At 41.6% G+C, this 13,738-nt stretch overlaps 1 protein-coding gene across 1 annotated transcript in view; it reads left to right on the forward strand.

The window, feature by feature from the left end:
• Positions 1–689: 689 nt before the first annotated feature.
• The window catches only part of luzp2 (leucine zipper protein 2), a gene marked incomplete at its 3' end in the record, with an annotated part of 156,772 nt that continues 143,723 nt past the window's right edge, over positions 690–13,738 (forward strand). The window contains exon 1 of the mRNA XM_079997302.1: positions 690–762. Coding sequence (XP_079853428.1) covers positions 701–762 — 62 coding nt within the window. The 5' untranslated portion in view covers positions 690–700. The remainder of the gene's footprint in view (positions 763–13,738) is intronic.

Here is a 13,738-nt window from a genome sequence, read left to right on the forward strand (position 1 = left end):
AGAGCATAGTCCTCTCCTGGCAATGGGAAAGGCGTCAATCGCCTATTTATAGCGGGTAACCTGCTCATGTTGGTGTAAAAACAGTACAAGAAATGACTCCCTGCAATTCCTGCGAGGACCCCTTGGCGGCCGCAGGCCCCACACTGAGAAGCCGCGACTTGGAATAAAGTCAGACAAACAAAAACAAAAAACAGACCGATGCGACTGTGTGGCGATCCAGAGAAACAGGGGTGCGACCCCCCCCCCCCCTCCCCCGTCTCCCCGCTGCGCCCGTGTCCCTGCGATATTTAAAGCGAGAGATCCTCCCTCACCCAGCCCCTGTGTGCTGCATCTGTCTGGGAGAGAGAGAGAGAGAGAGAGACCTACAGATCCAAAGAGGGGAGAGAGACGAGGAGAGAGGGGGAGAGACCTACAGTAGGGATCCGATGAGGCGAGAGAGAGAGAGAGAGAGAGAGAGAGAGAGAGAGAGACCTAAAGATCCAGCGAGGGGAGAGAGAGAGAGAGAGAGAGAGAGAGAGAGAGAGAGAGAGAGAGAGAGAGAGAGAGAGAGACCTTAGAGTGCCAGCCAGGGAGAGAGAGCGAGGGAGACGCGCAGAGGAGGAGGTGGAGGTGGCGGAGGAGGAGAGACGGCAAAAACGGCTGCGAGAAAAGAGGCAAAGCAACAGAGAAGGGGCGAACGAACGGGAGTGTAAAGTCAGCAATGAAATTCATCCGAGCCGTGTGCCTGCTGCTCCTGTGTCCAGCTCTGAGCCTCCAGACCAGGTAGGACCGAACCTCCCTGGAATTAAGATTATTCTAAGGAGCGCGTCTGTCCGGTCCCATTAGATGAGCGTCTTGAACGTCTTTTTTTTTTCTTTTTTGGGAGGAGGGGGGACTGTTATATATATATATATATATATATATATATATATATATATATATATGCACTGAGGCTGTTTCGAGGCGAGACTAGAGGATGAGGAGTAGAGCTCAGTCTGTCGAACTCAGCTTTTCTGCAAACACTTGTCCTTTTGTGGTGTAACGCAGCCCAGGCACGCATCCCTCATCCGCTGATGGCGTTCAGAGCAGAGTTTGGCTGCTTGGGCTGCTGCTGACAGGGAGGCTCCTCTCCTCTCCTTTTCTTCACGTCTATTTTTGCTTGAAGTTTGACAATCATTGAGGGGGGGATGAGCGAAAAAAGGGTGGTGGTGGGGGGGTGTCACTGGTGTTGCAGTGTGTCTTTAATAGGAGCCATGCGTTGATTGAGTTTGAATGAGGCGTTGGGAGGGATGGGAGCAAGAGCGGTCTGACATGCCCAGAAAGAGAGTCTTTTTTATATGATGAATAAAAAAAATAAAGGTAAAATAAAACAATAAAATGTCTTTTTTTTTTACATGCATATCTTCTGGTATCGTCACCAGCACCTCAGAAACTTGTTGGCTGGTTGGTTGTACATTTCCATCTCGGTTACTGTCTGGTGAAGACCCCCAAATGCAAAGGAGAAACTGGAGTAAAACTCAGTGTTTTGCCCCCAGACGCTGTGGAAATAAATGCAGTGATGCTGAAGCAAAGCAGCCTGTGGACTGACCTGGTGTGAGTCCATAGAACAAGCAGTCCATGTTGCTGTCAATTCCTGAAAGGGTTATATATTTTCTATGTATAAATCATGCATCTAAGGCCGGCGTGGGTGTGTTGCATTTAATTACCAGAATTTACAGTAGTAGTGAGGAATGCAACTGGATGATTCACCCTCACATGAGACTGACGTCAAGGTGAGACGTGAACACTCCCCCATGCAACATATTTCAACACCTGTATCTATTATCTGGATTTTCTTTATCTTGTTGTATTTACATTATCTTCTCTGCAATCCGCCTGGTCTGGAGGTTATACGGACCTATTTGATGTTTATAGGCTTGATTTACCTAAAACCAATAGGGGGGGGGTTCCTTTGCTTTCACTGCTCCATGCCAGTGTCAGCTTTTCCATTTGACCTTTTGGAAAAGTCGTTAGGAAGAGGAAGTTCTGGAGGTGTCGGGGCTTGGTTTGACAGGTCAAGAGATGGCTCGTGGCGAAATTTAATTACAATAACAGATCCAATCAGGGTTCAATTAAACCGTTTGTTGAAGGGGCTAACATAAAAAAAAAGAAAAGATAACGTGCTCTGAAAGCCCAAATGACTTTGGGAATTTGGAATGTTTTGTGTAGGAAACAAAATGTTTACCAAAGACCTTTCATTAACATAATACATAGACACTGGAAGTGAGGGGGAGAAGCAATTTTAGGGCGTGACTGTAAATGCAGTGATGCACACAACAACATACATGGAGGCGGTCCATAGTGCACAACATAAGAATCAAAGTAGTAAAGGACTTTCTTATAATTTTTGTGTCAAGTATTATGTAACTACATAATACAATCGTTAGAACCTACAATAAAATGCATATCGCCAAATTAAGCAAATACTGAATGGAAAGTTGGTGCATTTCATTTGTTGACTTGAGGAAAATTCACTGTTGACCCAAATCTTTAACGAGATCTATATATATATGGGTTTGTGTGTGTGTGTGTGTGTGTGTGTGTGTGTGTGTGTGTGTGTGTGTGTGTGTGTGTGTGTGTGTGTGTGTGTGTGTGTGTATTATTGCACTGCTATTGGCATATACTACGATAGTGGCGTGAAATGAGCAAAAGAAGACATGTTGCAATTATTTGTACGATTATTAATCATCAGCTCAAATTTCAGCCAAATTCCGAGGTTGACATTTTTTGGTAACAACAACTCTTTATTTCATTGGCGTTGGCTTAAGGTCTTTAAGAAAATGGATCATTTGGGGCATAATGGCTGGGGCAGGAGGAAGGTAGCGCTATGGAAGGTTGGTGCAAAGAGCCGGCCGCTCCGAAAATCCATGGCTACTTAGCAAGAACAAACCCCTCCATTGACACCAGCACTCCCATGAGCTGTAAACGTCCACTACTGGTTAGGAAGCTACTTTAAGGCCATGAGTTTGGATATAACTGCTTTGGGAGGTTTTTTTTGGGGGGGGGGGGGGTTTGGGAAGGGGGGGGCGTAAAACAGCTCCACCTCCTCCCTTTCTGCGGCTTTAATGACATTTCTTCCTCCAGCGTTGTGTTTGATGTGTCGTGGATGTTACCTCGCAGCCTCTCGGTGGAACCGGGGGCTGTCGGTGGGACCTCCACAGCATTAAATATTTAGCGGTGAGTATGGACGGCAATTAAATGGCTACACAGAGCCCGGGATGATCCATAAAGGAGCAACGGGCGGGGCGACCGAACCGTTTAGAAGCTCGGCATCTGGCGGCTTCTATCAGCATATTGCAGTTTGGAGGAGACACTTGGTGTGGTGACATTATAAGGAAGGTATTTTGTATTTTATGAGATGAGCGGGCGATAGCGGAGTGGGGCCAAATGGTCATTACAAGTGATACAGATAATGTGAAAATGTGACGGAGGGGTTGATTCAGTTTCTTTCTTTATTTCTTTTTTTTTTATGAAGGCTTGATGGCCTTGTGACCTGCTTGACAATGTCCCTGGGATGGATAAAGTGAAGATATATAGAGTCAGCAATTTGTATAAATTCTATTAAATACCGCCAAACTACCTTTTTAATTAAATATCAGCGATGTGCCCCCCCCAAAAAAAGAACAATTATTAACTTGTGGAAAATCCACATTGATTTATTCATGAGTTAGAAATGGGTTTCCATTAATACATCAATGACAAGATTCTGCCGAATGAGTAATTACGTTGTCATTATTTGTCATTACTGGTTGCAAACATATTTGCATTAAATTTTTGAGATGATTTGAGGTTACACATTTTCGGTTTTCAATTATTGCCACAAATCAAGATATTAAAACTCAATTAGCTCAAATGGGAGTGAAATTAAAACCAGCAATGGCTCTCCTGCTCTTCGTCGAGAATTAGTCTAAATTATGTTCAGGACAGAGATCAGGACAGCAAACCTGAATTCTGTCAGCTCGGGACACTCATTCATCAATCACCGTCTGGATTTCTGACTGACCTGTATCTGATGATCTAATACTGAAACCATAATGTGTATATCTGCGTCTTGTTTAGGTGGCTAAGGGGCAGGCAACCTGTAGTTGAGTTTGCGGTTGCGGTTTCTGTGGGTATTTTGATTTGTTAATGAATGTGCGTTCTCCGCACTCAGCTTTTCTCGCTCCGTCTCCCCCAGCACGCTCACCCATCTGGAAACATGCCTCAGATAATTATTTACACCAGATCGATGGGTTCTAACAAGAAAGCGATCAATTAATCCAATCAAAGACGCACGCCACAAGGTTCCATACCATGACTCGCTTAAATGTAGCATTACAGCTGCAGCATTCATAATGTTGCTTTGCTTCATGCTAGACCATTCCCGTACAGACTCTAACAATCGGACTAAATGTATTCATGTACAGCATAGTAAGGCCCCTGGCTCAGTTTAAAACCCTGTGTGGCGCTTTGGGAAAGCGAGAATTGATTAAAGGCCAAGTGTGGAGCAAAGGGTGAATTAGATCTAACTATTGACCGGCTGCGATGGTAATGTCACCTAATAAATTGATAGACTAGCGATGGCTTTGCAGGGATAATGATATGTGAAAGCGGGCTCTTTGTGGGGGATTTGTTTGGACAGCCATTTAAAAACAATAGTGCTTACTCAAGTAAATGTGAAGTTCGGCGCCGGGCTTTTAATTAGTTTTATTTTCCGCTGTTCCCAGCCGATCTGGCTCCGTTCTGCTTTTGACAGAAGGCCCCATCATTATCTGGCTGTACGGGCCGGTTATTTACATCTCCAGGCGTTTGGCCTGATGGGATAACTTTGCGTAAAAACTGATTAGAAGTATGAGCACTTGAAATGTTTTTATTGAGCAGAGGAAGTACAAAGCCTGTGGAGAAAATGCTTATCGATTTTTGAATAGCAATAAAAGGAAGGTACGAGAAGGAAAAAATAGAATACGCTAAAAGATGAGAGAGAAAAAACACTATCCCTATCATTCTGACCCATCTCCCTCCGTTTAAACCCAACTCTAGTCTTCCCTGAGCGACTCTGGTTATCTGAAACTGGATTGAATCACTCGTGAGATACCGTGAGAGTAGTGACCCTGTCTTTCAAATTGTCCAAGTTTGTCCTCTAGGGCACGCCGTAGTCTCTCTAAATGTAATGTATGGGTTAAATCGGTAATGATTACAAGTGTAGGGATTGGAATTTTAAAGATGAAAGATAATGGACCTCCAGTATGTCGTCATTGAATGGCTCTGCGAGAGCCTTTCAGTGACGACACAAACCCCCACAAACGTGGGGTTTGTGGAGCCCTCGCCAGGCGTCTCCCCGCCGGGGCGTTTACAGGTAGGTCTTTCCTACCGGAGGTGAGGCGCGTTCACTCCGCGGATGAAAGGAAAATGATAATCCTCACGGCGTAGGGCGGCAAAGGCGATGTCCTTCGTGCAGTCAGACGGCGAATGATAATTGAAATACGAAGGACGCTGCGTAATGGCCACGTTCGTGGCAACCCTGTTGCCGCGTGACAGTAATGAAGTGGGCCACAATAAACAGAACCTTGGGTTGGCATCGACAAATGAGACGGAATAATTAAAAGGACACCGCGATAGGGTCTCAGGCCAAACATCCCAGGTACGCCGCTCGTTGTCATTCTCCTCGCAAGACGCTCGCGACGAGATCAATGGCTTTTCTTTCCTCCAAACACAGGATGTCTGAGGAGTGATGGGTTGGTGTGTCAACCTTCCTTCCCCCGGAATGAAATGTTTCACTGTCGTAGCGTGTCTGTCGCTCACCTGGAAGACGTACAACAATGTTTCCCTCCCGCTCGCGGTGTGGGATTATAAATGGGAACTATGGGCAACTGCAGAAATGATAAGCCTGGGGGTGTAAACATCACAAGGCTGGTGTCATTGCTCTATGCAATCGCTGCCTCAGGCCTTTAAAGGTGTCTAGAACCAAGTTTTTTATTTTTTTTAATAACGGTAACACTGCACTGGCTTCCCAAAACTTTCAATAGAAAATTATGTATTTTTTTTTTTTGAAAAGTGCGCCTTTCAAATATGCATCCATTAGTTTATCGTTCCAATATCCCACGGCTCGGTGAAATACTCCATTCTGATTGGTCAATAGTGGCAATCAGCGGTCGGTCATTTCTGACCAATCACCATTGTCACGGGCAACCACTTCCCCGTCTGGACTCATGTTATACGTTTTCTCCTGCAAGAAGGATAATTTGTATTGAACTGGAATCAAGTGCCTCCACTACACCCTTTAACTTTTGCCAAAAACAGACAAAATTGTGCCTAAAAAGATGATCGGGGGAGGCTGTTCTGGTTATTCCTCGTTTAACATGGTGCTGGTGAATCTCAACACGAGGTGGTTCTGGTTAGTCCTTGGTGTTTCTTCATGACGCGTGAGAATGCTATGGTGTCTCCTCATTTCTACCGCCCCATCATACTGGGCGGCTTTGTTCGGGATGACCCAATGTCAATTAGCATAGCTTTAATTATATCATTCGAAAAAATGTTTAAAGAAAAAAATGATGAAAATGTTCGCTTCCAAATGTAATTTCCCCCGCGGAGGAGAAAGCGAGCAGGCTTTCCACATTGCCGTCCCTGTCTCTGCCTGCACCCGCTGCCGGCTTTTCAAACTCGGAGCTTTTTACTTACGGGCGTCTGCCTCTCTAATGGCACTTGGTCCACTGATTTCTGTGAACATTTCCAAGTCAAAGGAGTCATTTTGGGAGCTACTTTTGAACACGAGAGAAAGATAATGACGGCATTAGAGGGAGGGTAATTTAGGGAACTTAATTTGATCTTATTATCTATCTTTGTGGCCATCTTCCCTCACTTATTTCTGTACAGGTACTCCTCACTTATAGACCGAGTTCCGTTCCTAGGAGCGACTTGGTAGATATGCCAGGTCCCGTGTTATTTCACGGTAAGGGGGCGTGGCCTTTGCCAACGCTAGTGTAGTGAATACTGACAGACTGTGGGAACAAGATTGAGACTGAGAACAGTGATGATATGTATATAGTATACAGTGTATATAGTGTATATAGTAAATATAGCGTATATACTATATCTAGTGTATATAGTATATATAGTGTATATAGTATATACTATATATAGTGTATATAGTGTGTATAGTGTAGTGTATTTACTATATATAGTGTATGCTGTGTTTATAGTGTATATGGTGTATACAGTTTATATAGTATATAAAGGGTGATGTGCGATGAGATGCTTGACGCTGAGACGCAGCAGTATCGTACGCTGTGTACAATACTGCTGGACGGTGGTTAAAAGGGTAGGTCGTTAAGTGAGGAGTATGTGTACAAGGTTGCTGGGAGCCTTGACGGAAACTCAAAGTTTCACATGTTCCATCTGATGCTTTCAGTCCATGAATTGTCAGGCAGAGCGTAGGCGCGGTATCACCATCAAAATTGCTCTGTGGAAGTTTGAGAGCTCCAAGGACCACGTCACCATCATCAGTGCCCCCGGACTCAGGGACTTCATCAAGAACATGATCATTGTTAACCATTGTTGCGAATCATTTCTAAAACGGCTAAAAAAAATACGTTGTTTTTTTTGGCGCTGCAGCTCTGTCCTCTGATGTTCCGTTGGCAGAGTTCTATGAAAGGATACAGGACGCTTTAGAAAATATAAGAACTTTCTTTCGTTTATGTTCCCTGACAAGATTTTTATGAAAGCCCAACTTCCGTTCACCGCTCCTGCCCTTCGTAAAGCACCGTCCGCTTTCCAAAAGACCAGTTCAAATGTCTTTTCCTCCTCGCGCTCGATGAAGAGGCAGCACAGCTGTGCTGAGCATCCATAAAATATCCCTTTTGAGAGTCTTGTGTCAACTCCGCTTTATTTGCATCACCTCCATCACAGGTTTGGTCTCGGGGGACTTCACTGGCCTCTATTTGAAGAAAAAAAAAACGAATCGATGAGATACGATGACAACGTTTACCTTTAGATAAAAATGCTGCTGCTATACTGTACATTAGTGAAATTGGCAATTTTTAAATTGAGAGACCCAGTTTGCATGTGGCATTGTGATACATGTATTATATTCAATGTATGGTTTCCTTCTTTGTATTATTATAGATCTAGTTGACCTTGCCATCCCCTGTTAATGGCAGGGGTCTAATTGTCCCTTTTCTCAAATGATGGTGATTATGTGAAAACTCTGATACCTTGAAGTGCAAAAGGCATGACCAATTAAAAAAAAAATCAATCCATTCCTTTTTTGCACAGCATGGATTTGAAATGTCCCTGTTGTTTTCTGGTGAATGCATTCGAGATCAGGAACAGAACCGACAATGGCTTGGATTGAAAATGTGATTATTCCGATTAAATTCCCGACCTTTTAATGCAATGTAGTGGTTTTTTGGGGTTTTTTTTTTTTTGTTTTTTTATCACCATACGATACTTACCTTCTTGTCCAAGTCACATAATGGAGATATAAGCAGTGGCGTGAGATGCATATCTATCTTCTATATTATATGTTATTTCTGTCTTATCTTCCATAATTCACTGCTTCCTATTATGTATCAAATTATACGACAAACATCCCTTTTGATTCAAATCTATCCTCCATAAACATTAGCTGTGTCTCGACAATTTTATATTTGGTTAATAACAATGTGCCATTGTAGATAGCTTCACTCACTTGATTACTTGATCACTTTATTGTACTTAGTGTACATGGTGTAGTTTCATTCAGTTACAGGTTTAAGTTTGGTGCATGTTATGTTTAATCATTTATGCCATGTTTTTATTTCATCGGGTGATCATTATATATCAATATTTATATCAGATTTTGTAAAAAAGCAAAAAAAAACGGGGAATAGAGCAGTTACTGAAAGCAATGAACACATCTCTTTAAAGTCAGCGATCCCACACTTATCATAACTGTATTTTTATTGGAAATTTCATTAGAATCTGTAAGTACCTCGGTGCCACTGAGTGCTAATCTGCTTTCAAGTGCATCCCTAATAGTATTTCAACATATGTAGAATAACATGTAATTGTAACACCATGTCAAATTATATATGCTGTTCCTAACATTAGGAACTTGTGATGAAAAAGCAGCTGAACTCTATGTCCCTGACCTACACCATTGAAATTTCTAACATTTGGAATCAGACATGTACCTTTTGAAGTTACAATAACACCTTTTTCATGGAATATCTGTACTTTGGGCTGTACATAACTCTCATCAACACTAAATAGGGTCACAATGACTGGCCATTTTGTTACGGTATAAAATATACAGTATATTTACTTTCTGTTCATTAATTATGTTGTTTCTGAAGATGACCACTTTTCCCTCACTGTTTATGTTCTATTTACCAAGACCTTTAGGCTTTTTTGTGGAAAGTTGTATTGTAATGACCTCCATTACATTCAATAAGGCTGAACAAAGAATAATTACAATATATATATATATATATATGTCTATATACTGTATATATATACTGTATATATGTACAGTATGTATATATGTATGTATGTATGTATGTATGTATTTATATATGTATATGTATTGTATATATACACATATATACACACACATATACAGTATGTGTGTGTGTGTGTGTGTGTGTGTGTGTGTGTGTGTGTGTGTGTGTGTGTCTGTGTGTGTGTGCGTGTGTGTGTGTATATGGGTTGTTGCAGTAATAGCTTTTTCATACAATAGTTTTCTCTGAATATAAACAACTTCATGTTATATGGTATATACCTATATGGAAAATTTTAATTACATTTTAATTAAATCATTTTTTAAATTCATCTTTATTTTAAAAATTTTAAATATACTGTATTTTTAATATAACAATATTTTTTCTCAGCCTTTCTCATTGTCGCACGTTTATAACTCCATGCGGCGCGTTGTCTCTGGGCGAGCGACTCAGTGAGCGCTTGGTTGATTGTGACCGACACAGACATGGCTTTTCTTTATCCGCACATCAGTCAGAGAATCGTGCCATAATGGAGGAGCTGGGACGCTGGCGACGTGCTGGGGCTTAACAACACTATTTCTTTACTGAATACTTTGACTGGCACGGGTGCACGTGTTTGACCGTGTTGAATTTGTTTTCCTTTTAATATGATTGAACTTGTGGAGGAAACACGTGAGTGATTGTGGCAATAAATAGTGTGGAATGGTCAGATGGTTAATGATTCTAAGAGATACTACATTTTGACGACGTTATCACACACATCCTATAGTCACAACAGTTATAATAAAATAAATATTTATTTGTACTTTTTATCTTTCCTTGGTTTTATGGATGGGGTGTTTAGTGACCAAAACGCAGGTTTTCAGCAATGATCTTTATTTATTTGAATTTTCTTTTTATTTGAATTTATTTAATTTAATGCATTTCCACCTGTTTTAAACAGGTGAAAATAACTTGCAGAGGAATAATATCTAGCCGCTGAAAAAGGGCCCTAAACTATTGTGAGGATTGTTTGGAGGGAATTATTTTGCGAATTGCATGGAGCAGTTAGTTAAGACTCATGATTAGAAGACCAATCATTCAACACAAATGATTTTAAATCCTTCTCTGTGGAATGACTGCGGTCCTTCAGCCAATAAATTGAGGAGCAAAAAACTGAAATTGAGGACAGTCATTTACTTCATTTTTATTATTGTTATTATTATTAATATTATTATTATTGTTTTATTATTAAGAAGAAGAACAAGAAGAAGTTTTCCTGTGGCGTTATTTCACTTAATACACTTAATGCCTTGCTCAAGAGCAATTTTGTCAGCAGTTCTTGAAGATTGGCAGAGGGTGAGGTGTTCCAAACTTATTTTTCCCGCTGCTAAGGGCGCAATTAGTGTTTTCCTTGTCAGTTGTGTTGTTTTCGGCTAAAGACCCATAATTCCCCTCTGTGGGAACGTGCTCAACATGAGGCTTTGCTCACAAACGATTAGAGAGGATCCCACAGTGCACGGATATTGGTTTTGGCGCGAACAAAGACGATCATTAATAATACAGAACTCACACAACATGTTGGGATGGAGTCGGCAACAAGGACTCTTTGTTGTGTGCTTATTTCTTCCCTTTCTTGTGCTGCTATTGGTAAATAACGGTAAATCGCAATATTCGGTCTTTATCTCACATCATCAGTTGCTTCTGTCTTTTTGAACGGCGCTCCACCCGCGCTGAGGAATGACGCCTTGTTGCGGCGCATCCCATAGTAGCGGGCGGAGGACGACGCTCTCGGACGGGTGCGGCGACATGGCGGAGGAAGCCGGAGGCTGTGGTCTCGGCTCCGGCTCTTAAGCAACAAAGCGGCGCTCCGAGAGAAAAGGAGGGCGGGGTGGAAACGCCTCCCGGGAGGCAGGGAGCTGCGGAGAATTGGAAATCATCTGAGGCTAAAAAAGTGAAATAAATGGAACAGTGACGAGGCCGAAGTGCACAACTACTTTACTTAAATATGAACATATTCCACACACAACAACACAGGCTACATGCGTGCTACGTAGCGAGGCGCTAAAGAGACTCGGTGGCGTCCGCGACTAAGTAAGTAATAATAACGATATAAGTACCGCGGTTTAGGAAGGTGAAAGTCCTCTTTAAACCAACGTGGCTTTTTTTAAAACGTACATATTGTGGCAAACACAAACACAAACATATAAAACATATTTATATAGATAACATGAAATCAAATGAATAAAATGTCATCTAATATAAGTTTTATCAAGGCGAGGAGGTAAAAGGTGTGTGTGTGTGTGTGTGTGTGTGTGTGTGTGTGTGTGCATGTGTGCGTGTCGCCACGGGAAGACCCGGTCTGAACCTGTTTGTTTTTGTTCCAGTGTGATAAGGCGACAGCAGCGAGGCAGGTGATAAACATTCATCCAACATCCCCTCAACAACAACATTGCGGAGTTCCTTGCTCACTCCGGAGCCTAGTGAGAATTATCAACACTCCCAAACTTTCAATTCTCTGAGTAACTGATGGACTCTGTGATAGATCGATAGGTGGATAGATAGACAGAGATACTTTATTCATTCCCAGAAGGAATTTGCAGTACAACAGCAGCGCTTATGAAAAAAAAACAATAGGCAACAATAACGATGTAATACAATAAAAATAGAGAAGAATTTTATATAAGTTTAAATACTGTATATATATATTTTTATCAAATCATATATACATTTTAGTTTTGTGGGCATAAAATAACAAAAAAAATAAGTAATAATAATACCCGGCTTTCCGGTTTTATTTTGAGCGCCGCACGGGCTCCCACGTTCTGTCGTTTCCTGGTTTGCTCGTCTCGCAGAGCAACCACTATGCGGTCTACATGGAGCAAGCCTCCGAATGCGAATGAGCCCCCGGAGACGGACACCGGACATCGGTTCGTGATGCCGGAAAGCGCCTCGCTTCACAAACTAATCAAGGTGCACCAGAATTCTTCAACTTCTGGTTGCATTTTTTTTGTCGTTTTTTTTTCTTTTAACAATGCCTGCTCCAAATGTAGATCGATATGGATCAAACTTGAACCACTAGATGTCTGAGACGTCCCTGTTCTAACGAAACCTCAACCGTGTCCGTGAGTTCAGTAATTGATGTGTTCTAGACACTTTTAGCCCGAAAAATGTCAAGGATAATAATAATGATAATAAAATTCCCAACAATACAAATAGGTAACCCTAAAATAAACTAGGAAACAAGAACAAATGGTAACCCTCAAGAATAACAATTAATAAGAAAAAGAAGACCAAAAAATGTGCAATACAGTCTAAATGAAATTTATCAGATATGAAATTGCCTTCCTGTGCTGTATTATCGTCCCTAGATCTGTTTAATCAAAAAACCCAGAGACCGATTTTTCTGCCCATGCAAAAGCCGACACACACAGAGACAATATCATAGCATACATTTTGGGGACATTTTGTACACTGTGTATCAAATAATGCATTTTAGAAATTCAATATACAGTATTTGAAGTCATATCAACATTGATTTGCAGTTATTGATATTATATACCATTACAGTTGATTGATTGATTGATATTATGTACTATTACAAATGCAAATCATCATTTTTATCTCTAACAAATACACGTACGGAAACAAACAGTATCATTGCTTCACACTCCTAGTGTGGCCTGTAGAGGTTGAATCTTTGAATCACTGAATTTCCCCCCGGGATTAATAAAGACTTTAAGATGTTATCCTGTCATATATGAACCATGAGGAGCGACCCTACGTTCACACATGTAGGGTCAACATACGCAACAATGCAGTGTTCGTATGCTCGTACGCTCTCGGGCGTTTTACCCCTGAAGCGGCTCCATCCCTTTATCCCGTTCTTTCTGGAGAACACCAAAGTACACGGCATGCAAAATAACCTTTGGTTTATTTATTGCAAATATTTTTAGTTTTAGCAAATGGCAATCAAGGCGGTAACTACGCTGTCCTGCATAGCGAACAAAGGTAGAAAGGTAGTCGTAGAAACGTGCTAAAGGACTCGGTATGGCTATTTGGACATCTAACACTTTCACTTTTCATTATTGTTTTATTTCTCGACATAATTTGATAACATACATATAATATAAAACAGGGAAACACTCTCCCGATTCTTTTGCATTCGTTCCTCCCTTTTGTTTATGGTGAGTTGAACCTGGACGGACGTAGGAGCCAAGGTGTTGAACTCGGGGCTTGTGGTCAAACCGCCAGACATCATGTACAGTTACACCCACATGGAATTC

Source organism: Zeus faber (assembly GCF_960531495.2).
Source record: "Zeus faber genome assembly, chromosome: 3".
Lineage (NCBI taxonomy): Eukaryota > Metazoa > Chordata > Actinopteri > Zeiformes > Zeidae > Zeus > Zeus faber.